Source organism: Dermacentor silvarum, chromosome 5 (genome assembly GCF_013339745.2).
Source record: "Dermacentor silvarum isolate Dsil-2018 chromosome 5, BIME_Dsil_1.4, whole genome shotgun sequence".
Lineage (NCBI taxonomy): Eukaryota > Metazoa > Arthropoda > Arachnida > Ixodida > Ixodidae > Dermacentor > Dermacentor silvarum.
In genome coordinates this window covers 92439826-92467720 of record NC_051158.1, presented here as the reverse complement: position 1 = coordinate 92467720, position 27895 = coordinate 92439826, and the positions used below count along the sequence as shown (strand labels likewise).

Sequence of the window (27895 nt, the reverse complement as noted above, 5' to 3'; positions counted from 1 at the left end):
GAAGCGGGAATGGTCCCACAGTTGTGACGCAACAGCGGGGTCTTTAATAAAATAGAGTTAGGTGTCCTGAAGTGAAGTTGGTCCTGGGTCTGAACACTGGAACCATAGCACTTATTAAGTCGTGCGGACACAGAAAAACAAACGACAGTTTCTCTGTTTGCATTGCTTAGTCACTATGGTTCTGGAAAAGAGCAGGAATGTCGATATCTTGACCTCTTTCTACGAAAAAAAAGAACGCCAGTATTTTCTGTTTTCCCAAAGGTGGCACAAGTGTGTCGGGTGCCCTTGAATGCCCAGCCGGAGAGACGAGGATGATCGTGTCGCTGGACACATCTCAGATGGTATGTGACACTTGCTTGCACTAAAATGCCTGGTTGCAATTCAGTCTTGCACTGTGTGGAAATAGACTCGGGATCCTTCTCACCGAGTAGTTTTCATGCAGAACCGCATCTTGTGGGTGGACAAGGTGAACATGACCGCGAACATCGAGGCTGGTATCATTGGCCAAGACCTGGAGAGACAGGTGAGCAGAGGAAAATGCAGTTGCACGAGTTTGCCTTTGTTCTTGTTCCTTTTGTATGTTAAAGAGAACGTCTTTAGCTACTGAATGTTTTATTATTTTGTCACCGGGCTATAACATGCTCATAATTATTGCATGCATATTTGCACGTACATGATGAGACTGAAGTTCACGAGAGCGGACTGCGCGTGTTGGTAGATTGCAAAAGTGTTTATCTTGGTCATGAGACTGAAGGTTGTTTGTCGCTATATTTTTTTCATCCACCGTTGTAGCTTGGCAGCTCTAAATTTAGCGTTGTCTGAAAGACCAGTCAAGCCAACTCAGGTTTTTTAAAGGCACCTTTAAGTGGTTTAGGAAAATTGGGGGGAAAATGTGGTAGCAGTAGAACAGTGGACACTCCTCCAATCCTAACAAGGGCACATTTCTAAAGGCTGGCTGCTTCATGTCGGCATTTTTATGAAACTGACGTCTGTTGGGCTTGGTCACAGTTTCTGTGCTTCAGTACCAGAGCTAACTAGTACTAGACAGCTGTTGTTAATGACAGCTTTCCTCTACCAGGTTATAGTCTACATACCCGGCGTTTTAGCGACGACTGTCTCTCGATTATTAAAAATACTCAAGGCAAAGTCGTAACTTTTGCTGACCATGATTTATACCACCAGCGGTGGACATTCATCAGGGTTTGTACAATTATTGCCAGTATGATCACTACCGACCAAAATTCCACAATTACCTTTGTTGATTGGAAACATTAGGGGACATATTGTTACGGGGAGATTTACAGAAAAGTGGGTTTATTTACACTATGTACAAGGAGACTAAAAGTTGGACAGCAATAACAAAGATGGCGAACCACAGTTTCACTTCTTCCTCGTCTCGTCGGCTCTATGCTTCAGCATCTTCTTTGTCCGCCGGACAACTGGCTCATCACACTACGCCCCAGCGGCGAAATCACCGACTCGGTGCAGGTGAATGAAGGCTACATGAAAAAAAAATAAAACTAGCACACAAGGTATTAAGGGGTGTCTGGGGCACGATAGGGCTTGAGACGGACAACGTGTACAATGTCCTTGCGGGGATGAGCAGAGGATGACGAAGACAGTAGTGGAGCAATTTCATAATTGACATCAGTCACTTGGCGGCGCACACAATATGGACCGGTGTACTGGAAGAGCAGTTTTTCGGATAAGCCAACACGTCGTGCTGGGGACCACAGGAGAACGCCCGATCCAGGGACAAAGTGGGTGGTCCTGTGGTGGCTGTTGTAGCGAGACTGCTGGTGGATTTGGGACTCGGAAAATTGAGTGCGAGCAACTTGACATGCATGGTCCGCACGTGCAACAGTCTCTCGAGCATATTCAGAGGGTGGGCACCCAGAAGGCACCAGGGTGTCCATTGGCAATGTAGGGTTTCGTTCGTATAAGAGAAAAACGGCGAATAACCAGCGGTCTCATGCCTGGAAGTGTTGTACGCGAATGTCTCAAATGGTAGTGCATCGTCCCAGTCATGGTGGTCGCACCCTTACCGACATGGCCAACATGTCGGTAAGGGTGCGGTTCAGGCGTTCTGTCAAGACATTTGTCTGTGGATGGTAGGCTCTAGTCGGTTTATGTTGCGTTTCGCAGGATCTTAGAATGTCATCGATCACCCTTGACAGGAACTGTCTGCCACGGTCAGTGAGCAGTTGCCGAGGGGCTCCGTGCTGGAGTATGACATTAGGCAGCAAGAAGTCTGCAACGTCGGTGGCACAGCTAGTGGGAAGTGCATGCGTAATGGCAAACCGCGTCGCATAATCTGTGGCAACGGCGATTCACTTGTTTCCAGAGGCAGATAGGGGAAACGGGCCAAGTAAATCGAGGCCGACGCGGTGAAAAGGCTCGTACGGAATGTCCAGAGGCTGAAGATGGCCTGCAGGTGGCAGAGTCAACTTTTTTCGGCATTGACGAAGGTTGCATGAGCCCACGTAACAGCACACTGAGCGGGACATCCCAGGCCAATAGAAACGGCGGCGTGCGCAGTCGTATGTGCGTGACACGCCAAGATGTCCCACCGTTGGTGCGTCGTGAAGCTGCACCAGGACAGTAGAACGTAGGTGAGCCGGGATGACTAACAGGTCAGGACCGTCAGGAAGTAAATTGCGATGATATAACGTGTCGTTTTGGAGTACAAAGAGGTGGAGGGAAGGATCAGGAGCGTGGGAGTGCAATTTTTCGATGATCTTGCGTAGAGACGCGTCGAGGCGTTGTTCGGCAGTGATGTTGAAGAGTTGAGAGATGGAAAGAACACACGGGCTGGAGTCGCTCAGGGCATCCGGTGGATCCACGGGGTATCTGGAGAGGCAGGCGGCATCCTGGTGCAAGTGGCCAGACTTGTAAACAACGTTATACGAGTATTCTTGAAGTCGCAGTGCCCAACGATCAAGGCGACCAGTGGGATCTTTGAGAGAAGACAGCCAGCATAGAGCATGGTGGTCGGTAATGACGGTGAAGGGTCGGCCATAGAGGTAAGGGCGAAACTTGGCGATGACCCAAACTAGAGCGAGGCACTCTCTCTCTGTCATCGAATAGTTTTGCTCAGCCAAGGAAAGAAGGCGACTGGCATAAGCAATAACGCAGTCCTGACCATGCTCCACCAAGATGTTACGGGGATATTTACAGAAAAGTGGGTTTATTTACACTATGTACAAGGAGACTAAAAGTTGGACAGCAACAACAAAGCGTCTCATACCTTTTGTGAATGCGGGATGCAGCTGGCAGAGCATGGCCTGTGCACGGGCCACGAGCCAGACTCGTATGAGTTCAGCTCACTCGGCGGTTGGGTGGCAACGCGGGCGTCTGGCATGAAGAAGAATGTGTACGGCAACATTGAGGACCTGGTGGTACATGTGCGCCTGGTCACGCCCAGCGGCACGGTCGAGCGCAGCTGCCAGGTGCCCCGGATCTCCTCCGGCCCCGACGTTCACCACTTCGTGCTTGGGTCAGAAGGTGTGCTCTTATTGTTTACTGATTACAGTTGCATGCGGGAATGCAGTCACTGACTAATCATTCGGACACCAATAATTTGAATATGCCCAATTATACGGACAGCTTTGTGGCACTGCCACTGGCATCGTAGGCTTCATTTATCAGGATGACAAAAAACGTTGAACACCTTGCAGCACATCATTCGATAATTCACTCTCTCGGCTTGCATGACTGTGTGCTAATTTGGCCGCCGAGTTGAGCAGAAAAAGCAATGTTTTGATTTTTGGTACATTGCCAGCGTGGTCGTTGTCCATGTTGTCGGCACCTTCTTGAAACTGAAACTAGTAAAGTAACCAGTCGTCGTGTGTGCCACGTCTCTTCTCTGTCCTTCGTCTTTTGACTGGTTTTTACTATTTAGTAAAGTCTAGTCAATCCATTAATCACCAGCCATGCCTAAACACAACAAGCCAAGCAAAGCCACTAAGGCTGCGTTTGTAGTTTGTTGTGCGAGTTTGCATGTCCAGCGTTTGTTTGTTTACATATTAAATAGCACCACAGTTCTGGGCGACTTCAACGATCTTTATTGTGAATTTCTGTCATTAACCAGCTTCAAGTGTCCGCCTGCAATGTCTGTGCCACCTTCTTGCCAAGCCTGCAAGTTTGGAAACCTAGCAACAAAAAATTCATGCATAGTAGCCATAAATAAGTGCATTTTATGAAACACTGGGCACACAGAGTTTTACAGAGAATTGCAAAGTTTTGCAACCTTAATCTTGGACGGTTCGTGCAGGCACTTTGGGCGTGGTGACCCAGGTGGTACTGAAGGTGCGACCGTTGCCGCAGTGCCAGCGCTATGGCTCCATCGTCTTCCCCACTTTCGAGCCGGGCGTCGCCTTCCTGCAGGAGATCACCCGACAAGTGAGCGTTGCCCCGCGTACATGCCACGCACATTGTCCTGGCTGTTGAGGGACTCTTTCTGATTTTGAAAAGTTTCCGGTTGAGACAGATGTTTTGCATCAGCAGTGGCTGACAAGGCACAGTTGTGTGCCTGCGTCATCAAGAGTGTGTCCTGGAAAATTTGGACGAAATTCTGAGCAGTTGAAAAAGTTGGGGGAATTTTCAGCGAAAATACTTTTTTTGATGAGTGAAGTCGGGGGAAAATAATCAAGTAAACTGCCCAAGTCATGTAGGTCATTTACAAACTAGACTGTCATGTAGGTCAGTTGCACCCTACAAAGCTTTTAGGTGCCTTGCAGCACTCCAAATCGGCTTTTATGCACGATAATTCTGTTGATGTAATTTACATGTTGAAATGGCAGGCACACACGCTTAGCCCGCATTGCAGATGGTACGTAGGTTGTCTAAAGTACAGTAAAAGCTCGATGATACGAATCTCACGGGGTCACGAAAAATATTCGCATTAGCCGAAATTCGTATCATCGAAACACAATTAAAGCTACTTTCGAATCTCGATAATTCGAACTCGAAGGGGCCCGAAAATTTGTTCGAATTAAAAGGACGTATTTTTGAAGTATTCGTGCACCATAGCACGATGCACGAACGGTGCGAGTCGTGAAATATCGCGGCACGCAAGCGCATAGCAAGCGCGGGCCACGAAACTGCCCACGCCGGCTAACGGTCGCTTCCCGATAACGACAGAAAACAAAGCTTCAGGGAGCGAGCGGGCGGCGCCGGCGCCGGCAGACCGTCGAAGGTGAGGGAGGAGGGCGCGCCAGGAAAGCACGGTGTGGAGGGAAGCGGATTTGGCCGCGTCAACTCCGCCGCTTCGGTGGCTCCCCTCGCCCTCCCTCTCAACTCCCTAGTAGCTCTCTCACCTTCGACTCCGTGCGCACATCTCCGTGCGCGCCCGCCGCCGTGCTGGCGCCAGCTTATTTTAGCCGCCCCCTGAAGTTTCGTTTTCTGCCGTTATCGGGAAGCGAGCGTTTGCGGGCGTGGCAGTTTCGTTGGCCCGACTGTGCCTCCGCCGCTGCTTCCCTCTGCGCTGCTGCCGCAGCGTGCATGGTCAACATGTGACTAGAAAATAGAGGAGAAGGGTTCACTGCCATTTTATCCGCGTGGCTGAGACGTCGGCACTAGTGTGTGCTAGAATACGGTTGTCTAGAACACTCTAGTCGGCACGTACACGCTTGTTCCGGCGCGATGCAGAAACGGCGACCTTGCAATTTGAGAGAGGGGGAAATTTCCGCCGCGGGTTATTATTTTTTTTTTTCCCGTTCCTTCGCACGCGGCATTGAGGGGTGTCTCCTGAGCTTTTGCTCTACGGCGGTGTCGGAGCAATGCCGGTCAGAGGCGCCGCCGCGTTATTTGGCGCGCTGCTAAGAGCATTGTCGGTGCGCGGTATGTTCGAAATAAGCGTATTCGAATTAACGAGATTGGACTGTAGCTAAATTAAAGAATCGGAGGTGAACTCACTCAGGCACATGTACGTAAAAAGCATTTATTTCTTGAAGCGCCACCGCTTCAAACTCTTCGCGCCCAGTCGCGGAGTCCGCGCTGTCCGGAGCCGCGCCTCCGCACCAAAAGAGGAGAGAAAGCGCGTGACTGCGCGCTGTTCTCTTTCGCGGCCGTCGGTGGGGCGGCGTTTATTCGTATCAAGCGACGCAGGCTGAAAATCGATTCGTAACAACCGTTCTCTAGCACGTTGCAAAGTAATGGGGCGCGGCCGGGACCACAGAAAAATTCGTATCATCCGGAAATTCGTATTAGCCGTGATCGTATCATCGAGCTTTTACTGTATGTGCTGTCTAATGTAGGTGGCACAATGAAAAGTAAGTTTTTTTTTCGTAAGTTTCTCTGGAAAGTCGAGGGAATTTCACTAAAATGTCAGGCAAGTTTGAAAAAATGTGATTTACTAGACACCCTTGTCATCTTGGATCTTAATCCAGCCTTTCACGTCTCCTTGCACATACAGAACATTCGTCCGGCCTCGATACGCCTCATGGACAATCAGCAGTTTGTCTTTGGTGAGTGGTTTTATACCGTGGCGACTGTATTTTGACTGTGCTGTTAGCAGAAGATAGACAATTCAGTTTGGCATTGCATTTTGGGTATGATCAATTATAGTGACATCCAGGGGAATCTTTTGAACCCTTGTCTCCTGTTTGAGTATTGTTTGAGTGGCCCAAGTGATTGCTTTGGGCGAGTGCATACACTCTGCCAGTGGGATGTGTCACTTTATAGGCCCTAGCTAGCAAGTACTGGACATGGTAGCCTTTAATTCCTGCAGCAACAATTTTCCAACTCGTTACTACAGATTTCAACAGTTGGAGCATTCGCTACCTTTCAGGCGCCTCGCATGTCGGATTGATTGCCTCATCTAATCTCATGCCTACAGCTTTAAGCTCTGCAAAGAGATTGGGCTGTTCAGGCAGTTTTGAGGCTGTGATGTTAGTCTGAATTGAGCTCCAGCTAGATCCCACAGGAATGAACCTTGAACTGCTATTTGTGTCATTTGTCAGCAGTTTAACAGAAAGCAGTGAAATTGTGAAAGGATTTGTGTTAATTATAACCCCTGTGCTGGGCAGTTTTTTTTTTCCTTTACCTGAGCTTGTCGCACACACTCCGGTTCATGCATGTGATGTGCGTGGACGCCGTTGAACCGAAACTGCAGAGGAAAATTACTTCAGTGAATCGTGGACCAAATGCAGTGTGTGGTTTTCAATGGAACTAAGATTGTGAAATAAAAATTTCCATTATATCATGAATTTCATTAGTTGAGGTTTGTTATATCAATGTTTAGCAGTGCATGTATTATTCTAAGACACTAAGCCATATTAAAATCATTGGTGGTAGTCACAATCGAGATTGGGTGGAACCTCGATTTTTTTGTAAGTTGCAACAACATACAACCATGTTACAACAACATGGTTTGTTACAACAAGCAAACAGGCAATGCAGGCGGGGAAAAGCATAGGGGAAATGCACTGTTCTTTGCAATTGAAATGTAACAGTGATAAAGTAAAGGTAAATGTAAGAGGGATAAAGAATAATTTGCCATAGATGGGAATTGAACCCACATCTTTTGCATTATGCGTTTGATGCTCTACCCCTGAGCTATCACAGCAGTTGTTCTTCCGTCCACCTTCTTGGATTCGGCTCCCACTTTTGACAAGATTTGTTGTCCTCTTTCATTTTCCTGAACCTCACAGTACTTCTAAATTTCAATTAAAAATAACAGTTCATTTTCTCCATGCTTTTTTGTTTCATTGATGGTTTTGCCTCGGTGGTTGGTGGTGACGATACATGACATGTCTCTTGTACCAGGGCAAGCACTCAAGCCCGAGCCAACCTCACTTCTCGCACCACTGTGGGACGGCTTCAAGAAGTTCTACGTGACGCGCGTCAAGGGCTTCAATCCAGAGAAGATCTGCGTGACCACTCTGCTCTTTGAAGGCAACAAGCAGGTCAGAAGGGGCTCGGGAAATTACCGCTTACCTTGCCAAAAAACTCGGAACTGTGATTGTAGAATCTCGCACACAGTAAGCATAGAGCTAGCAGTGGTGTACCTCGCGAGAAAAGGCACCATGTTTACGGACATAATGCCCGCACGTTTAAAAAATTTATTTTGCAGGGTTCGAGCCTTGCACGAGGCTGGCTCCTGGCTGCTCGCTGAAGCCTCAAACTGCACTCGGACTGCTATGCTGAATACATAATCATTGGCAGCCGACTATAAGCACTTGTGTTCAATCGCCCAAGTGGCTTTTACTGCCTTCATTGTTTGACGAACTTTCCTCACCGGCGCGTTCCCTTATCAGGTCATCTTCCATGCCGTCCATACAGTTTGAGATTTCCATCGCCTTGAAACTCTTGACGAGTCTCGAACAAGACTGCACATACATTTAATATCCACACGCACATTTTTTGTGGCGATGCCCTCTTATGCACCCGAAAGCACAATGCAGCTAAATATCCAGTGCACAGCACAGCCAATACTGTTGAAGTGCGCTGGATCTATGCCATGTGATCTCTGAATATGGCAATGATGACGATAATGATGCCATCGTCGGCAGGACTGTAACTGGTGCCATCGTAGTGGCTTGTGGAAATTAAGCAGCTCACAAGTATGACGTTTAGTGAAACTTTTTTTTTCCAACCTTTCGTGCTTCAAAGTTGGGGTGTGAGCCATGCACAAGGGTCGGCCTCGGGCAAGTAAATACAGTAGTGGCATTTCAAAATTTTTCGCATGCTTCACAAAAACGAAATCATAGAAGACCGGTAACACTGTACAGTCGAATCTTGATATAATGAACACATATTTAACGAATTATCAGATATAGGGAAGTAAATAAAAGACTGTCTGACTGCTGTTACTGTGTGACAGATGTATGTTTATAGCGAGACCATGCCCCTCGGCTGCGACCCGAAGCCACTAGGGAAAAACCCTAGACTGAATAAATGTTTTTCCTCCTCCTCAGATATGACGAACCTATTTTAGTGTCATACGTGGCTTCGTTATAACGAGTTTTTACTATGGTACTTGGTTTCATATTGGCAGTCAACACTGCAGAAGCTACGCCAGTGGTGCCGTAACGGGAGTCTCACTTGGCACTTTTTTCAGTGCAGTTATTTTTTTGTCTGCGATGCCTTTTACAGAATAGCAACTTCATATATTACAACTTGTGGGTGTGAGGTTGCGTCAAACCGGGCGCTGTTGTGCTTGTGCTTCCAGTGTGTGACACTCTGTGTTTTTGTTGCGAGCACAGATGGTGCGCTGTAGCCACGGTGTTAATCGTGCAGTTGCAAAAACGTAGCTGTCCATTCGCTCAGTGATAAATAGGTTCAGATGTGCAATGCTTTTCGTGTAGTAATTGTAGCTTATTTTGCTACATGAAAGTATTAAACCTAATCTTACATTGACTTACACGATGCATACCCTTATCTTTCTTTCCTATGTGACGCACTGTTTTTTGGCTGTGGATGCAAACAGTGAGAGACCTGACTTTAGTCCTCACCTGCTAGTATGTATCAAACAGGCATAGTGGATGGCAAATTATTGCTACATGAATTTTACAGCTTTCAGATCCTTTTTCTTTTTTTTTTGTTTATATATATGTGTGTGTGTGTGTGTGTGTGTGTGTGTGTGTGTGTGTGTGTGTGTGTGTGTGTGTGTGTGTGTGTGCATATATATATATATATATATATATATATATATATATATATATATGTGTGTGTGTGTGTGTGTGTGTGCATATATATACAATAAATATTTTGTGTAGTGGTAAAATTTTGCATCGTGCTTAGTGCAAGAAGTACTGCAATGACCACAGTTCACATTTGGCAAACTTATTAGATTTTGAGCAACACAAGCTTTCAGAGGAAAGCTTCAGTATCACTATTAGGAGAAAAGTATATATGTATATACATCAACAAATGTACGCAATATCAGCATTTTCATTTGTGCATCATGTAACAGAAAAAAAAGTACGAAGGGCGCACACTTGTGAATGATGGAAATAGAAAGGAAAGCTATACATCTGGTTCAGTTTCGTAATCCCAGAATGTACGACCAAAACATGTTTTCATGACATACAGTTAAACCTGGATATAACGAAATTGACGAATTCCCGAAAAACTTTGTTATAAAGAGGATTTCGTTATATGCAGGTTCGGCTTGAAAATTCGAAAAAGAAACGCTTACCGTACTTACTCTATTCTAATGTGCCCTCGATTGTAATGCACACCCCCTTTTCCGTGACCAAAAGAGAGGAAAAAAATCCTTTGCAGTACCACGCACCTCATGCTTTCATACAGAAATACAACTATCGCTCAAGATTTACTCCAAATACATTAAAGTTGCGATGAACAAAAAAAGTCCCGTGGATGCATGTCGTTTTGCACAAGTGCCAGGCGTCGGAAACAAAGAGTGAGCGACACGATGGCGTCGTAACGTCGTATAGTGTCACCTAGTGTCAGGTCAGTGAAGTGAAACGCAGAGACTTGCGCAGTAACCAAAGAGTGGCGCTGCCAGTGCGTTGAAAAAAAAAAAGTTATTTTTTTTCCTTCGGCAACATCAACTGGAAAAGGAGAGAGTGTCAGCTTGGCGGGCTAGGCCAGCTGCAGCAAGCGGCAGGATCAGGTTTGAATGAAGGGAGGGGGAAAGGTCACGCCCGCGCACGTGCGATCGCTTCGCATTCCGTCGCGGCGGAGAAGGTGCTTCCGGTTGCTGCTCACGCAAAAATGACAAAATTTGGGGCGAAATCTCTAGGTTGTCGGCGGGAAAAATTTGTTATTTCGAGGAGGTTTCCCGCTGCCACTTCGTTACGTAGAGGTCTCAAATACATGTGCTTCTATGGAGTAAAGGCATGGAATAGAAAAACATCGTTATATCTAGGAATTCGTTATATGGAGGTTTCTTATAAGCAGGTTTAACTGTATTTCCCTTTTGAATGTTCGAGTTTTTAACAGTCCCTGCACGAATCTTATGAACATGTATAGTCCGGGAGTAATATGAGTGGAAACAATGAATTTATCTTCAAGAAATAATTGCTCGTGATGTGGAAATTCAAATGTGACATTTTAACATGCAGCAGGTAGTGCTCCCTCTAACATTTAGCAGCATTGAACATGTTAGTGCTGCAAATGCCTGCTTGCCACTACAGCGTTTTGAAAGCAATTTTTTTTTCTCTTTCATGTTGCTGGAGGGGGTACATTGTTGCACTGAGTGCGCACTAATTTGAATGCAATGTGGCATTCTCTTTTAGGACGTTGACATGCAAGAGAGGCGAGTGTACGAGATTGCGGCCAAGTACGGGTGAGTGGCCTCAGTTTGCTCCTTCTGAAGCATTGTCAGCTCTGATTGCATGTTCATAGCAAACTTTCTTGCTCATTTTGTTCGAAATATAGAGAATAAAGGAATGTTTCCTGCCATTAAGGCCTGCTGTTGTATGGTACGAGCTTTTGTGCAAAACGTGAAGCCTTGCTGCTAACCTTGGGGAGTTGGAGCCTGAAAGAATGTATTGAATTCAATTTCACTCGCTGCCTCCCACCGAAACTTGTGCGAGTTCAGTAGATACACAGTTGAATGCTGCTGTGCTCTTCTGGTCTTACCTGTCTGCTTGTGCATAGTCTCTGCTGTTGTGAAAGACACGTTTCACCACAGTACTGACAGATGGCACCACCGTTTCGTTGCAGCATAGTTGTAATTTTTTTAGTGGGGCAGATGACGGGCACTTTAGCCGTATTGTTAACGAAACAGGCAGGCAATGCTCGCAAATGTGATAATAAACTGAATGCACTGCATAATACTACTTGTGTGTGAAATCCGAGCAGAAATCAGCCAGTAGTTTAGCTGGACAAGTTGTGTACACCCGGGACTACTATTTAATTATGCAACACTCTATATTCAACAACGATGATGATGGCATAACTGTGATTGCAATTATGATGGTGATAGCAGCAATGTGACGATGACACATCTTTGACCATTGCTTGTGGGGCTAATGTGCAAAGTCGTGGCTTTCCGAGTGTTGCAATGGTAGTATCAGCTCGTGTGGCTCTAGTGTGGTAGGTAACGGATTTCACTGTGGAACTACCCGCTGCGGTGGCTTAGCGGCTACGGTGTTGTGCTGCCAAGCTCAAGTTCGCTGGATCAAATCCCAGCCATGGCGGCCGCATTTCGATGGGGGCGGAATACAAAAACGCCTGTGTCCTGTGCATTGGGGGCACATTAATAAATTTGGAGTCCCCCCACCACAGTATGCCTCATAATGAAATCGTGGTTTTGGCGCATAAAACCCCAGAATTCAATTAAAAACTGTGGAACTCATGCCAAAATTTATCTGTCATGTTACTTCACCTTAATAGGTCCTCGGGTTGTGTGCTTGACCTGTTTTACATTTTTTTTTTTTTACTATGTCTGTTATCTTACGAGTGGTTCATTGTAGCATTTTCTGTGCACCGTTCAAACCACTGACTGTATCTGTATCGGGTTTTCTTTTTCTTCGTAGCGGCTTGGCTGCTGGCGAAGAGAATGGCCTGCGGGGATACATGCTGACTTTTGTCATCGCCTACATCAGAGTAAGTCCTGCGGTCCTTCCGTTAACTTATTTTTTTCTTTAGGTGTCATTGGCTGCCAAGAATGTCCACTTGGTCATATGTAAATTTAATCTCCTGATGAGCGACTTACAGCCTAATCCTCACCACTAGTTATGGTGTTAACGTCAAATTGGCATGAGCCATTTATTCTCCTATCTGTTTGCATCTTTGTCCAATCAGATCAGACTGTCATATGAACTACCCGCCGCGATGGCTTAACGGCTTTGGTGTTGCACTGCTAAGCAAGAGGTCGCATGATCAAATCCTGGCCACTGCGGTCGCATATCAATGAGGGCAAAATGCAAATATGCCCGTGTCCACTGGGGGCACATTAAGGGTTCCCCGATGGTCAAAATTAATCTGGAGTCCCCCACTATGGTGTACCTCATAATCAAATTGTGGTTTTGGCATGTAAAACTCCAGAATTCATTCTTGTGAACTATAGGGACCAACTACAGTCGAATCTCATTAATTCGAACATGCTTAATTCGAACTGCCGGTTTATTCAAACTGACGCTGTGGTCCCGTCAAAGTTATGTGTATTTCAATGGGCAAAAACGCTCGGAAATTCGAACGCGAAAGCATTTGCTAGGGTTAATTTGAACATACCGCGGACCGACAATGCCATCAGCAGCGCGCCAAATAACGCGGCGGCACCTCCGACCGGCATTGTTCCGACACCGCCATAGAGCAAAAGCTTAGGAAAGACCCCTTAATGCAGCGGCGGAGGCCCAGTCCGCCAACGAAACTGCCCACGCCGGCAAACGCTTGCTTCCCGATAACAGCAGAAAACGAAACTTTAGGGAGGGGGCTAATCTGCGCCGGGCTGGCTGTACCGGCGGTGCCAGCACGGCGGCAGGCGCGCACGGAGACAGTCGAAGGTGAGGGAGCTGCGAGGGAGTTGATAGAGAGGGCGAGGGGAGCCACCGAAGCCACTGCCACCGAAGCGGCGGAGTTGCTGAGGCCAAATCCACTTCCCTGCCGCCCTCCTCCTGTCGCCATGCCGGCGCCGTCTGCTTCCAGATGTTTCGTTTTCTGCCGTTATCGGAAACCGAGCGTTGGCCAGCGTGCGCGGTTGCGCTCTCTATGCGCTTGGGCGCCGCAATATTTCACGAATCGCACTGTTCGTGCATCGTGCTATGGTGCTCGAATACTTCAAATATACGTCCTTCCTTTAATTCGAACTTCTTTTAATTCGAACAAATTTTCAGGCCCCTTTGAGTTCGAATTATCGAGATTTGACTGTATGTTCCCCAACTTTGGTGTGACAGAGGCATGACAGAGGCAGTATTAACTTCTGAGAAGCTTTAAGAAACCATTCTCATGCAGATCAGAGCATGTTGAATGGCTAGAGTTACCCAGATATGGAATCTTAAGACATTCTGTGACACATTATCTCTTCTCTTTGTGCACTCATTTTTAGGACTTGGGCATGGACTTCAGTGTTGTCGCCGAATCATTCGAGACGTCGGTACCATGGGACAGGTATGTTGCTTTACAAAGGACCCGTTCATTTCTGCACTGTTCTATGTGCAATGCATGTTAGTTGGCATGAACATGTACAGTATGGCCAATTTTTAAATGGAACACCAAATTAGTTCATGTCAAGGAGTACCAGCCGTACATTAAACCAGCCTTTTCCCCAGGTGCAAAGGGCACTCGTGGAAACTTATTGCGCATGTACAAACTGTGCTCATGTAGTGAACAACCACGATGAAAGCTAATTTACATATTTGGACGAGTGAAAAACGAACAACATGCAGTTGGTTTGTTGTGGTATCGCGTCGGTGCTGCTTTCTGGTATTTATCAGTGCTAATCGCCGTTATCTCTGCCATCAAATGACCTCGCATCCCTACACACCACTAGCATAAAATAAAAGGCTTGCATTAGTGCAACCCGCCATGGTTGCTTAGTGGCTATGGTGTTGGGCTGCTAAGCACGAGGTCGCGGGATCGAATCCCGGCCACGCGGAGGGGCCGCATTTTGATGGGGGCGAAATGCGAAAACACCCGTGTACTTAGATTTAGGTGCACGTTAAAGAACCCCAGGTGGTCTAAATTTTCCCGAGTCCCCCACTATGGCGTGCCTCATAATCAGATGGTTTTGGCGCGTCAAACCCCACAATTTAATTTTTTTTTTTTTTTTTTGCATAAGTGCACTGCCCATGGGGCATTGTTTCCCACCACCGTGCTGAAAACAACAGTACAAAAGATGTGGGCAAGGAACTAAGAGGCGACGTTGCAGTACTTGCCTTGTTCTTGGTTCCTTTTTCGCGTCTATTGAGCCTTTTTTTTTAACACGAAAGTGTTTTATGCCGGGGTCCACCAAGACTTCACTGACGTATTTCCGTCACGGAAATACGTCATAGAACATAATACAAAGAAAGAAACCAGAAGAAAAAGTTCCACAAACATGCAAAATTTGGAAATCGAACCCACGACCTCTCGGTCCGCGACGATAGATCGCCGAGCGTTTAACCCATTGCGCCACAAACGCATTTGCAGAGAGCTACACAGACGCGCCTTATATATCTAAAGCCCAGACCACACGTACGCTTGCAAACGCGCGCGAGCTCGCGTCCGCGCGCCCACGCATGCGCAGACGGTACGGCACGGCTCGTACGCGTCGAAAGGCGGCGCGCTCTCACTGATCAGCTCCTCTCAGTTATCGCGCGCCTGGCCTGCCTCGCGCCGGCGCGCCTGGCTACGCAGCGACGGCGCGGTACATTCAACTCTCAGTTAAGCAGAATTATACCATGCAAGAAAGTGCTTCTTCTTCACTTTTTGTGCTGATCTAACAGCTCCAAAAAGATAACAATTACGTTTATAAATATCGAAGCATTTTGAAGCACCGCCAACAGCTAAATACGAAGTGGCGTCTGCCAAGGTGTAAACAAGTGAGGCCAGTGAGCGCGCGCTGTCGCGCGTATTTGTGGATGCAAACCGCCATTCCTCGCTAGGCGCGGCAACCGCAAGGCGCGTAGACGCGAGCTTACGCGCGTCCGCAAGCGTACGTGTGGTCTGGGCTTAACACTCCTCCGTGTACCCGCGCTCTTGCTCGGGGCGGTGCCGCCGCCTACGAGCAGAAAAGAGAAGTACTGCATTATGACACTAACGCGCACCGACAGTGAACGGTTCGGTGGTCTCAGCACTACGACGCCTCGATGCCAGCATTCGAAGGGACGCTGGCATCAAGAAGCACTACCAACGCCACCTAGGTGGCGTTCACCGTACTCAGCACAGCGGAGCGTGGCCTCCGCAATTAGCTCTGAAAATGTTTCTGAAGTTGATCGCGGAGGCTGCAATTACGACGCGCTGTACGCGCTGATTTGACTCGGTCACGATTCAGTTACGTGCTTTGTCTTGCGCGTTGTATTAGTGTGTCAGTTACGTGCTTCGTCTTTCGCGTTGTGCTAGCGTGTGCAGCGTAGTGCAGCTTCCATATGCACGACGGTTGCTCATGGTCATCGACGTTGGTAGTCGTGATGGAGGAGACGTGCCACCAGGCGTCAGCGTGGGTGCATCAACGCCTAAGGGCGCTTTAGCCACAAAACACCAATAGACATTATATATCAATGTGCAATAAACATTACACTACTTCTGTGAAGACACGTTTCACTTTTTTCTTTTTCTCCTCTCCCTCATCTTTTTTTTCCAAATTATAGATTTGCACTAACTAGCCCAGTTCTCGGTCTTGATGCACCATTGTATCGGGGTTGCACTGCCTCTTGCTAGAGAGTATCTTCATCTACAGATATGTCGTTGCAGTAATAGCAAGAAGCTTAAGGCACATTTTTTTTTTTTTTTTTGGACAGGTTGCCCAACACACACTGGCCATAGAGATTGCAAGAAACAAGATGCCAATCACCCTGATAGTGTTATCCCAGTAAAACCAACATGGGTAGACTGCAACAGCAATGACGACATTAATGGCCTGAAAAGTCAAAATAACAATGTGTCTGCATTGATTTGCCTAGGCAGGGACATGCAAATTAACTGAAAATCTAAATATATTAGAGTTGAACTTGTGGAAGTCTGCTGTACCAAGGAGACACATGCTGAGCCCAGTGCTGGGGCAGGGTATTTTTATCATGCATAGCCTTTGAAGTTAAGTCGGCAATGAGTCCTGCAAAATGCTAATGGCTTTCAGTAATTTTGGGCTTTTCCTGAACACTGCACAGTGAGTCACTGTCTTGGCTAATGCCTTTCTTAATTGAAGAAAAACATTGCAGTCTGCATTAACCATGGAGGAAGGAAACAAAACAGGAGAGGCCCTGACGTCACTTTTTTGAAGCCGGAAGTGCACCCATGTTGGTGTGCCACCTCTCTCTGCGCCTCCAATCAGGGGTTCTGCAGCTCACCGGAGCAGCATCGTTACGAGCCGCCGGAAGTGTGTGCTGCCGACGCGCGTCAAAACAAAGCCTACAAAACTTCTGTAGTAGTTTTAGTGAAGCAGACGCGCTCCTGTGTTTTTTCGTGGCACGTTGAAGAAGACGACAAAGACCCGCGCCGTGATTGCTTGAGTGTATCTGTTGCTGGTTCACACTCACAGACCCAAAACCCAACTTTCAAGCTTGCACACAACACTCCAAAGTCAGCTTTTCTCGCGAACAAAAGGTGCTGTGGGAAAGACACCGGCGGAAATATCTTATCTCACTTTTCAGAGACTGAGAGCAGCAGCGAAAGCTTCAGGAGCGCGGTTGTCATGGCAACGTTGACACTTGGGGTACACATCCCAGTGCTCCTTTGCGAAAAACATCACGCGACTTCCGCCACACCTTCTCCAATACGTTCGTGCTGGCCAGGGTCTCTCCTGGGGTTTCCTTCCTCCATGGCATTAACAATATTCAGTTTCCCTTCAGTATTCCGTAACTGCAACACACATTGCCGGTCTGTAAGCTGCACAAACTGGCATTTTTAGAGCGTACAAAATGGCCGCTTTATATTGTATCTGATATTACTTCAACATCGTAAACTTCACAAAAGTTACGTATTGATAGCATTGCATGCAGAGTTCATTAATGTGCATTCAGCTCTGTGTTGGTCAAATTAAGTACCGTATAGACTCGTGTAAGGGCTGCACTTTATTTTTCACAATTTCGACGAGGTGCAGCCCTTACATGGGACCGAACCATTTGGTTCGGTCCCATCTAAGGGCTGCTACTAGATGGCTCTATGTACTATATGCCACTACTAGATGACTCTCACCATCTAGAAGACGCGTGTCAAAATACGCCGCGCGCAAAAATTCAACGATGCTTACGTACCGCATCAGTCCACCAAACACCATTGCTTATCCGCCGGAAATTTTTTTCCAGTATTTTGGGCTGCCAAACTGGGGGTGCAACCCTTACATGGGTTGCACGAGTCTACTCGGTATGTTTGTTAAAACTACCTTTCAAATAACAATGGTTTGTGTGGCAATGACTTCCACACTGAAGCATTCACAATCAACAAGATGGAGGGCTTGGTGAAGTGATGACAGTTCAAATTGGAATGTGTCGGCTTAGGAAAACCACAGAGTCTGTGTCTGCATTGTCCATTTGCCGCATTCTGTCTGTGGTCTTACTAAGATGATGCCCCCAGGAATCTTTGATCTGTTTAAATTAAAAGAAAGTTGTGATGACAGTGTAAGCAAAAGCTAGTTTCTTTATATGGCAAATCATGCGCTAGTTTCTTTAATGCCACCTAGTTCAATAAACCTGCTGCAGTATCACACCTGCTCGTGTTTACATTCACATGTTCCTCTTTACGTGGCAGTTGAGTGGCTATGGCATTTTGCTGCTAAGTACAAGGTTGCGGGTTCAATGCTTAGCTGCCGCAGCGGTGGTTGCATTTTGATGGGGGCAAAATGCTTGTGTGCACCTTAAAGAAACCCCGGTTGATTAAAATTAATCCAGAGACCTTTATTACGACACCCATCATAGCTAACTTTCATCTAACTTTCATAGCTAACGTCATAGCTACAGTTTCGGGATGTTAAACGATGGAAGTTTAACTTTAACCGTGGCATTTGGCGACCCATTGACACCCCATTTGCTGTGTAAAGACACGATGATTGTGTGAGCGTCTTGTTCAGCCTGATGCATCGCCTACTCGCAGGGTGGTGGACCTGTGCCGCAACGTCAAGGACGTCATCATGCGAGAGTCTCGCAACCACGGGGTGTCACTACCTCCTCTGTCCTCGTGTCGCGTGACACAGACGTACGATGCGGGGGCCTGCGTCTACTTCTACTTCGCCTTCAACTACTCCGGGGTCGCTGACCCCGTGCACGCGTACGAGGAGATCGAGGTGAGAATTACGTGCCTACACTGCCACAGCCAGCGAGGCCAGCCACCTTGGAGCATTAGCCTTGTTATAATACATAAACAAGATTAAGAACTGAGAGGCTCAGTTTTTTTTTTTTTTTCTTTTTTTTTAATCATTATTCTTTACAGCCACATCAGCAGACAATGAAGCTTGGGAAAACGTAGGGGAAATTAACCCAGTGTGAAATAAGGAGAAAGGGAATGAAAGTGGGCAAACAGGCAACTTGCAGCAAGTGGGAGACGAAGTTACATCTTCCACATTATGTTGTGCGACACTCTACCATTGAGCTACTGTGGTGACTGTCATCCTGTACACTTTCTTGCTACAGTGTAGACCGCTTATAATGTAAGTCGCTGGAGTCGTCAATATCTGCACTATAAGCGGTACCGCACTATAACCAAAACAACGATTTTCAAGCCCTGCACGTATGCAAAACATGTAGACCAAGCAGCCGCGCGTATCCGAGAATCGAAGCGTGCGACTGGGAGTTTTGCATCTTTTTAAATTTACGAACGTTGAAAGGTTGATGTCCAAGTACCCAGGGTCTTCTCATGAAGCAGACAAAGTAATAATTTTTTTTAAATGTCCGAGTTTCGCCCGAAAGGCGAGGCATCAATTGCGATAGCAAATTAGTAGAGAGCTATAAGGAGTAGGGATAGTAGTTTTATCGGCTGCATAAACTTGATACATTCGCTTACTAACTAAATTAACAAGCATGGTGTCAACGCGCACAAGCAAACATGAATAGACTCGATGACCGCAGACAACCACTGTCAAAACGCGGGCGTGGGGAAACGTGGCCGCTGCAGCGAGCGAAGGTTCGTGCGGTCTATCACTTCAACGGAAACTGAGCGGCGTAAGCACAGCGCATACAAAGGTCAGAGCCGTGTGGAGATCGCTTTCAAGATACGGTGCATGTGACAACACCGATAGCCGGCACAAGCGCGAACGCATTTGTTGGCAGAGTAGAAGCCGCCCCCCCCTCCCTTCCTCCCGTGCTGCCTTCCCACTTTGCTCCTTTCGCGTGGGAGATTGCGTCGCCAGTTCCCCTTGCGCCCGGTTGCAAAATACGCATTTGGTGCCGCAGCGAAGCGTCGTCCCCCCTCCTTCCCTCCCATACCCCCACGACCTTTCGCGCGATGGGAGTCGCATTTGCTCTCCACTGTGCGTTCTCTCTCCGTGAAGGCGCCGTCCCCCGCACGCTTTCACTCGCACATACGGCGCGCGGCGACGATTTTATCGCCCTTGGACTCGTGCTCCGCTTCTCATGCTCCTCCTCCGCATCGCCCTCGTTGATCTCCTCTCCCATCGGTGGGCGCACCTCGTTGAGAAGCGTGCTCGCTACCGCTCTTGTCGGGGAGATTTTCCCGCGGAAGCCGCATTATAACCGGTATTTCGTCTCGCGCGGCTGCACTGTAAGCGGTATGCGTATACATGGAGTGCTATGGGAAAATTAACGGGAGTCTGAAAAGACCGTGCTATATCCGGTCCTGCACTATAAGCGGCTACGTTATAAGTGGTCTATACTGTACCTGTTTGTACACTACATCTAGTCCCGGGAGTGGTTAGCCAGCACCGCTTAGGGCAAAGGCGGTGGACGTGGGACATCCTTTCAACCGCAGGTGCCACATAGTGCACGTATTTCTGTCATCTGTTGCTTGAATGTAGCCGTGTGCCAAATTCGGTGTCATTGGTACTGTGATGACAGGATGCAATGTGACCAGGTGCCCCCTGCTTCTTTTCAGGCCGCAGCGAGGGAAGAAATCCTGGCTTGTGGAGGCAGCATTTCCCACCATCATGGAGGTAATGTGATGCACCCTCTTACACTTTTTTTGTGCCTGGAAAATTATAATGATCTGAGCTCCCAGAGGCAGTGCATCAGGCATAGCACGTACAGATTTTCGCAGCTCATAGTACCACTTGTACTCGTGGTACCTTGTACCACTGTCCTGCCAGTATAGCTACGTATGTAAAGTAGATGTTTTCAAAAGCTACCAAGCTTGATTTCCTAAATAGATGGTAAGTGAGAACTAATCATACTGCAGTTAGTTTTTATGTTAATAGGTGGCACTCAAAACATTGGGGCCACAATATAGGTTCCAGCAGCTGCAGTAAGCAGAAGCATCGCCTTCATGATTGGTTTTCGTCGCATTGAGGGAGCTGGTCGCAGAGGGGCTCAATGTGGGCGCTGTGTATTAGAGAGTGCTCTCACGAGTTATAACTACTGTGACTCTTGGAACAGATTACCAGGGAGAACCTTGCTAGTCACTGGCATATCATCTCGCATGTGTAATACTCATGTGGGACTGTTCTGGAATGAAGCAAAGGGCGAGGAATTGCCGGCCACAGGCACCATAGCCGTCTCATTCCAAGGTGGACAACTGAAGTATGATTATTTCGGGATGGGAAGGAAGCCGTTGGCATTCAGCATTCCTGGGTGAAGGACTGACCAATCTCAATGCTGCTTGACATCGGTGATCAAGCGAGAGCTGGAATTTCAGCCTGGCATGAGCTTTGTGGCCTTCTAGAATGAGCACGCAAATTTTCTAATGCACAAAGTGGCACAGTCATCATTGCATTCAGTCTGCACAGCCCTCAAAATGATTCGACATTGGGGCCAGAAAACGGCAGGCATTGTTTCAATTTATGTGAACCTACAGATAGGTGGCAGAGATAATGTACCTCTGTGGCACAGCTTTTTTTCAAGGAGCGCTTAGTTAATGCCAAAAACAAAGCAATGGCATTGCAAAATTGATAGCAAACACAATTGATCAGGCCGGTGCTATATTGATCATCAGCAGCAGCCAAATTTACGTCCTCTGCAAGACGAAGGCCTCTCCCACCAATGGTCACTCACCCTTGTTTTGTGCCAGTTTACCCCATCTTGTACCTGTAAGTTTCCTAATTTCATCACCCCACCTAGTTCTCTGCCGTCCTCGACTGCACTTCCCTTCTCCTGGCAGTCATTCTGCAACTCTCGTAGACCACAGGTTATCTGCCCTACGCATTACATAACCTGCCCAGCTCCCTTTTTTTTTTCTCTTATTGTCAACTAGAATATCAGCTACCTCTGTTTGTTCTCCAGTTCATACTGCCGTCTTCATGTCTGTTAACATGGTGCCTATCACTTTTTGTTCCATTGATCATTGCATGCTCCTTAGCTTCTACTCGTGCATCAAGCTCAAGTGTTTCACGTTGCTCAAGCAACGCAGACATTCTTATGCCAGGCAAATATCAGCTTGCTTGCTTAACATGTTTATTTATTTTTCTCATCGGGCACTATCATACCCTTTGTATTGGCCATGTGGATAAAAGTGCAGGTGGGTGGGTTGCACGGTTTAGGTGTGTTTAGAGTTCACAAGCTAAGTCGCTCATGCGCACCTACAGAAGCAAGCTCTCGTAAGCCTTTGTCGAAGACGACTTCTTTATTTATGCACTGCTTTCTTTCAGTTGGCAAGATCCGAAAGCGCTGGCTCGAGCAAACAATATCAAGCACGGGCTTGCAGATGCTCCGAGCCGTGAAGCACAGCGTCGACCCAGCAGAACATCTTCGCCAGTGGCAATCTGGCAATGTGAAGTCAATGAACAAAAGGACTCTGCTTCTTTCAGAAGCGTTCTCGCAGAAAGGGCTCACACTTGGGGGGGGCCACATCGTCCCTGGAGCAGCCGACTGGCTAGGAAGCCAGCTTCTTCGGACAGTTTTGTAAAGGGCATTAGGGTGAACTGTTGATTGAGCAATGTCACAAAGGGGTGGAAGAAAGAGACCACTAGGAAAAAAAAAAAAAAAGAATCGATGGAATATATTTCACTGGGGCATCTTTGTGAGCAAGTTGGTGAAATTCTGTTAAGGTACTGTTATACTCTGGTGTTCCTGGTACGGGCGATCGCGTCTGCCGGCACCGGTTGCATTGGCCCAATTGCGCAACTGCTGGCCAGAAATTAGGCTTCTTACACTTCGGCCGGCTACAACTACTCTGATGACACGCCTTGTTGCCCAGCGACCGCGGCCTGTGCGTAGACGGCAACCGCCACAGCGTATGCACCCGCTGTGAGATCGCGTCTGTTCGAACATTTTGCGAATTGCAGGCCTTGTCGCCAAGTTCATTAGCGTCTGCCGGTGAGGGTGTACACTGCATTCTGGGGAAAATGCATCGGCGTTCGGCATCAAAGTAGAGCACATTCAACCTCCGCACTGCCGGCGTCCAAGCACATCCAGTGCCACTGGTCGCATTCATTGCATTGGCATAGCAGATTGTAGAGCCATCTCGTCGATGCAATGTTGCCTTGGCAAGCACGCACGCTCGTGCTGAGTTGGAGTATAACAGAGCCTTGAGCATGATTGACTGTGTATATTAGCACGAACCACACAAGGATAGATGGACAGGACGAGTGCAGGCTACCAACTGAGTTTAATTTCTGCTTGAATGCATTAGTGACACTTCGATATTGCTGCATGGCTCAGAGATAACCTTCCTTGGTTGCTGTGCTGCTTATTGATGTGTCCTTTCGCCTTCTGTCTGTGCAAGCGCAATACAAAGTGCGCCAGTGCATGTATATTGTGAAAAAACGCAGGATATTAAGATCGGATGGTAGTTTTATGGTTGACCTGTCCAAGTTTCTTTTTGCGGTTTGTGTTTACATGTACAGTCAGTCACGCTAACAAAGTGGTGGAACTTTTCTGTGTGTTTTTTTTTTTTAGTCGAGGTCTCAGTGATACTCGAAAAACAATGTTGGTAGTCGCTTACCGATTTTCAGCAGTGTGGTGGGTCATCCCAAAGTTGCAATGGGTCATGGCTGGACCTGTTGGAGGTTAGCAAAACTGCTGTTTATGCCAAAGGAAATCGCCATCAATTCACCATCAAATTCCGCTGTGTTGTTCAATTCTGTCATCTTGGCGTTTTGAGCCACTCGGCTCAAAGATGGCAAATTCGTGGGAAATTCTGACGAGGTGGCCAATGCCGACAATATGGCAGAATTTAACAGTGTCCAGATGAAATAGTTTATCTCGGCACTGCAGCTTCTGTCTTTGACCAATTTCTGTCATATATTCGACATCTTTCTCGAAGTTGGCTGGACCTTTGGACAGTTGTGCACTTCTGTCATGTAGCTCGTGTGAGGCATGTTGGCATAGCATGTGTGAAAGTTGTCAAGGTTTGTTTCTTTAGTGGTTCATTGTGTTTTAAGTTGATAATTTCATTTAACAATTATCGCAGATTAAATGGTACTGGGGAGGCATCACGTGTTTTGTACATTTTTTTTTATAGTGTGTTTTCTGCCTGTGTGGTCAAGCGTTTCTTATAAAACCAGGTGGTCTGCGCTTGTGCAATATTTTCAGCAAGCAACGTTTAGGAGGTAAGGGTAGTTTCTCAGGCTACAGACATTTGGCAGAAATCTGGAACTTGGCTTCCCTGCAAAGCTATACCTGCAAAACAGTCCTTTTCAATCCAATCGGTAGGTCTCATGCACAGGTTCACTTCAGCATTCCTTTTAAAAAAATGAAAGAGGCATACTGTCTAGCCTCAACAAATGGATTACGCTTCTCAATACTTTGATCTCTGATGGTTAATGTTCCTGTTTTGAGTCTGTTCAGAGGGTGGGGTGTCTTTTCTAAAAAGAAAAGAGTGGATGGCAGCTTTTTCTGAGAAACAGGTCCTCAACAGAACTCTATTTCTCAATTTTTGGTTTGCAGCAATGCAACATTGACCAACACCTCCATAATTGTGACTTTCTCCCTAAGCACTCTGAGCAAAAATGTAGCCTTTATCGTTGCGGGACAGCCGACTTACAGAATTTTGCCGATCATCTCTTCATTTAATAATGTGTCTCTGGTTCGACAGCCATCTTTCGTGATTTGAGGGATGCAATATATAAATGCGTTGCGGAATCTTGTAGCAACTCAGTGGTGTTGAGCCGTTTGTAAAGCCTGCATTGGTTACCACACATGTGGCCCAAAATTCGTTTGTTAAATCGCGGAAGCTTACTGTTACAGGAATACATAGAGTGACTGTGCTTCCAGTGTTGTCCGGTTACAAAGGGAATTTCATTTTCTTTTGCCATAGAAAGGAAGGGTGGGGGGGGAGGGGTAGCTTTGGAGGTTGCAACTTCAGTAATTTTTTTTTTTTTAGCTTTGTAGAAAATAACGCAGCAGTAACAGTAGTTTTAATGTTCCTGCTTACCAGAATTCTAAATCTGATAGTGCAGTCATGCTTGTTAAACAAGATTCACACAACAGACAGAATTGCTGATTCAACTGAGCTCAGTGACATTAAACCACGCTGGGAGCAGCTAATGTGAAACACCGTTAATTGCTGTCTAATTAATTAGGATGGGCTAAGATAAGCTAGCCTTCCAGCATGGCAGTGCATTTATGTAAAGGTAGGTATGTACCTAGATGGCTGCGTACATGTTAAGTGTGTTTGATGAGGTGCTAAAAACAGCATTTTTCACCGGCATACAGTATGCAACAAAACGCTAGCATGTGCAATGGGGAGTTTGTATTAGCTTGAATGTCCGACAGTAGTGCAGCAAATGCGAAACATGGTTAATTGAGCGTAAAGGTGTCACGGCACCTAATTTTTTAGCTTGTACTATGTATTAAATGTTAAACCGTACACGTTCCACAGCAAGTAGGCAACATTTGAGTGCATTCGGTGCATTTCTTTGGCGCAGTTGAATCATGCAACAGTCTCGTAACATTTGACAGGGGACGAAATTAATGATCGTGGTCAATGTGCATGGAAACATGATTGGTGGTCATCTGGGTGGTCAGCCCAAGAGTTTCTACGGCTCCCATACTTGATGTTGCACGAGCCAAGCAAGAATGAAGGTTTCTATCAGTGGGAAGGGCTTGGAGACATCGATTTGCGATTGAAATGTTGGATTAAAATGTGTGTTGAGAGTGCAGTTTTCTTTTTTTTGTGTGTGCCTTTGTGTCTTGCCATACTGCCACCTCTGGTCTCACTTAGAAGCACAAACTGGGAATAGTTTGACAACCATGGCAATAGCCCATTTAAAGGATTACTGACGCAAGTATTCTCTTGCATCTTTTTTTCCTTGCTTTATTCTTATTTCCTTTAAGATGCATGTCTCTTCACACTTTGTAGTCATTAGCATTTACCAAGGTTTGCAGTCGTTCGGGTCAGTATCTTTTTAACACATTTTGGGCGAAATAGATCTCGCACCAGCTTATCGCAATATTGTGTCGCCGATCTCTACAGGACCAGGCAATAGTTGACGCTAGAATACTCACTGTTGCTTACTCGGGAGCTGTATCAAGTAACAATTCTTCTCATTATCCATTCTTTTTGTCCTTCGTCATTGGCTGGCGCAAGTCGAAGCCTCAGTTGTCATCATTATTGACCAATCACTGCAACGTGCGATAACAAATTAATAGATGGGAAGGAAAATAATCCTTGCATAATACGGCCTCTGGTTAGTCGGTGCAGCCCTTGGTTAGCCACCCAGCCATAGCTGGGTGACCAAGATATTGTAGCATATATTTTTTTTTTTTTCAAGTGCAGGTGCAATTTTTGCTTTCAAGTAGTAGTCTCATAGCCAAATGATCAAACCATGGAGTTTCATACAAATACTAGAGGGAAAACGGGTGTTGCAGTAGATCCAGCCACTGTGAGGCTGATTGAAAGTGTGGCCTCGGATTGGCACCTGTAGACTCGTGTGCTGCCGTATGGATTCAGTTCTGCATCTCTGCAAGATTTATTTCGCTTCTAATTTTCTTGTGTCTTGGTAGTTGAGACAAAACTGTGCAGAATTAAGCACATTTTGATGTTATAGATAGTCTTCCATGCAACCATTTAATAATGGTACGCTGGCACTGCCATTGGTTGTGAGCATCAATGAACGCACAGGCGATTGGAGTTTGTGAAGACTTGCAACACTGTTTATGAATGTTCTGTCATTTCTAGGGATAAATTTTGTACACAATGTTTTAGTTGCGTGCTGTGGCGTGTTTCTTGCCAGGTGCATTTATACAGCCATATTCTCATCGTGGTAAGTGACCAGCCAAAAGAGGCTGACACTTGTGGTGAATGCTGCGCCCATAAGTGCACTACGTAAGCACAGCCATTCACAGCTAGCTACTTCATGCTCATATTGCTAGTGCCACCTTTCCCTTTAGACTTAGCTTTTGAAATTCTTATGTATGAAGTGCTGTGTAGTGTCAATTTATCGTTTCTTTGTGGCAGTGAATGTATGGTGAGCACGCGAGTATGTACAGCAGGGTTGAGCACTGTCAGAGAAAAGGTAGCCACACATGCTGGTACACAAGCTGAAACTGCTGCAGGTCTTTGCATTGCCTTGTTTTTTATGTGCGAGTATTTTTGTCGATGATTGTGTGAATAAATCGGTTTTGACATTCCCATGGTTGTTGTGGTGTTGCGTCCCGAATTGGCCAGGCGCATTCTTTGATTGTTTCCCATCGAGGCAGGCCCTTTCATGAGCGTCGCCCAGACGGCGACAGTGCCAGACACCGACGAGACGGGCAAACAAGCGCCCCAACTCGGCAGTGCCCATTCTTTGGGTGCTTCCCCCGATGCCACCCCTTTCATCGGCGTCGCCCAGACGACGACAGTGCCCGACACCGACGAGACGGGCAAACAAGCGCCCCAACTCGGCAGTGCGCATTCTTTGGGTGCTTCCCCCGATTCCACCCCCTTCATCAGTGGCCACCTACCTGACGACACGGCCCGACAGCGGCAGTGACGTTCGGACAAAGAAGCTCACTTAGAAGCGACCGACCACAACCGCCACCCTTCGTTAGAAGCGGGGATTAGCGTGAAGGCCATTCTCCCGACCCTGGCAAGATGACTGGTGGAGGGCAAGAAACTAAGTCACCGACTTTCGTGGAAGGAGTGTCAACCCCCTGTTTCCGGATTGTCTCTTCCTTGCTTCGAAGGTGAAACATTAGAGGCGGAGTTCGGTGAACAATACGACCCCTCTGATTGGTCGCATCAAGGTCATCTGATTCCCTAGCCGGGTCAACTAGGGAAGACCGATGTTTTATAAGGAGACACCCTGCATGCAGTGGTGTGT

The 27895-nt window shown here is 46.9% G+C and overlaps 1 protein-coding gene across 1 annotated transcript in view; it reads left to right on the top strand.

Moving 5' to 3' along the window:
- LOC119454235 (alkyldihydroxyacetonephosphate synthase, peroxisomal-like) overlaps window positions 1-27224 on the top strand; it is a 50308-nt gene extending 23084 nt beyond the window's left edge. The window contains exons 7-18 of the mRNA XM_037716214.2: window positions 262-341; window positions 443-523; window positions 3270-3504; window positions 4274-4401; window positions 6416-6467; window positions 7768-7907; window positions 11205-11254; window positions 12450-12519; window positions 13961-14022; window positions 18640-18829; window positions 20593-20650; window positions 22298-27224. Coding sequence (XP_037572142.2) covers window positions 262-341; window positions 443-523; window positions 3270-3504; window positions 4274-4401; window positions 6416-6467; window positions 7768-7907; window positions 11205-11254; window positions 12450-12519; window positions 13961-14022; window positions 18640-18829; window positions 20593-20650; window positions 22298-22554 — 1403 coding nt within the window. The 3' untranslated portion in view covers window positions 22555-27224. The remainder of the gene's footprint in view (window positions 1-261; window positions 342-442; window positions 524-3269; window positions 3505-4273; window positions 4402-6415; window positions 6468-7767; window positions 7908-11204; window positions 11255-12449; window positions 12520-13960; window positions 14023-18639; window positions 18830-20592; window positions 20651-22297) is intronic.
- The last annotated feature ends 671 nt before the right edge of the window (window positions 27225-27895 follow it).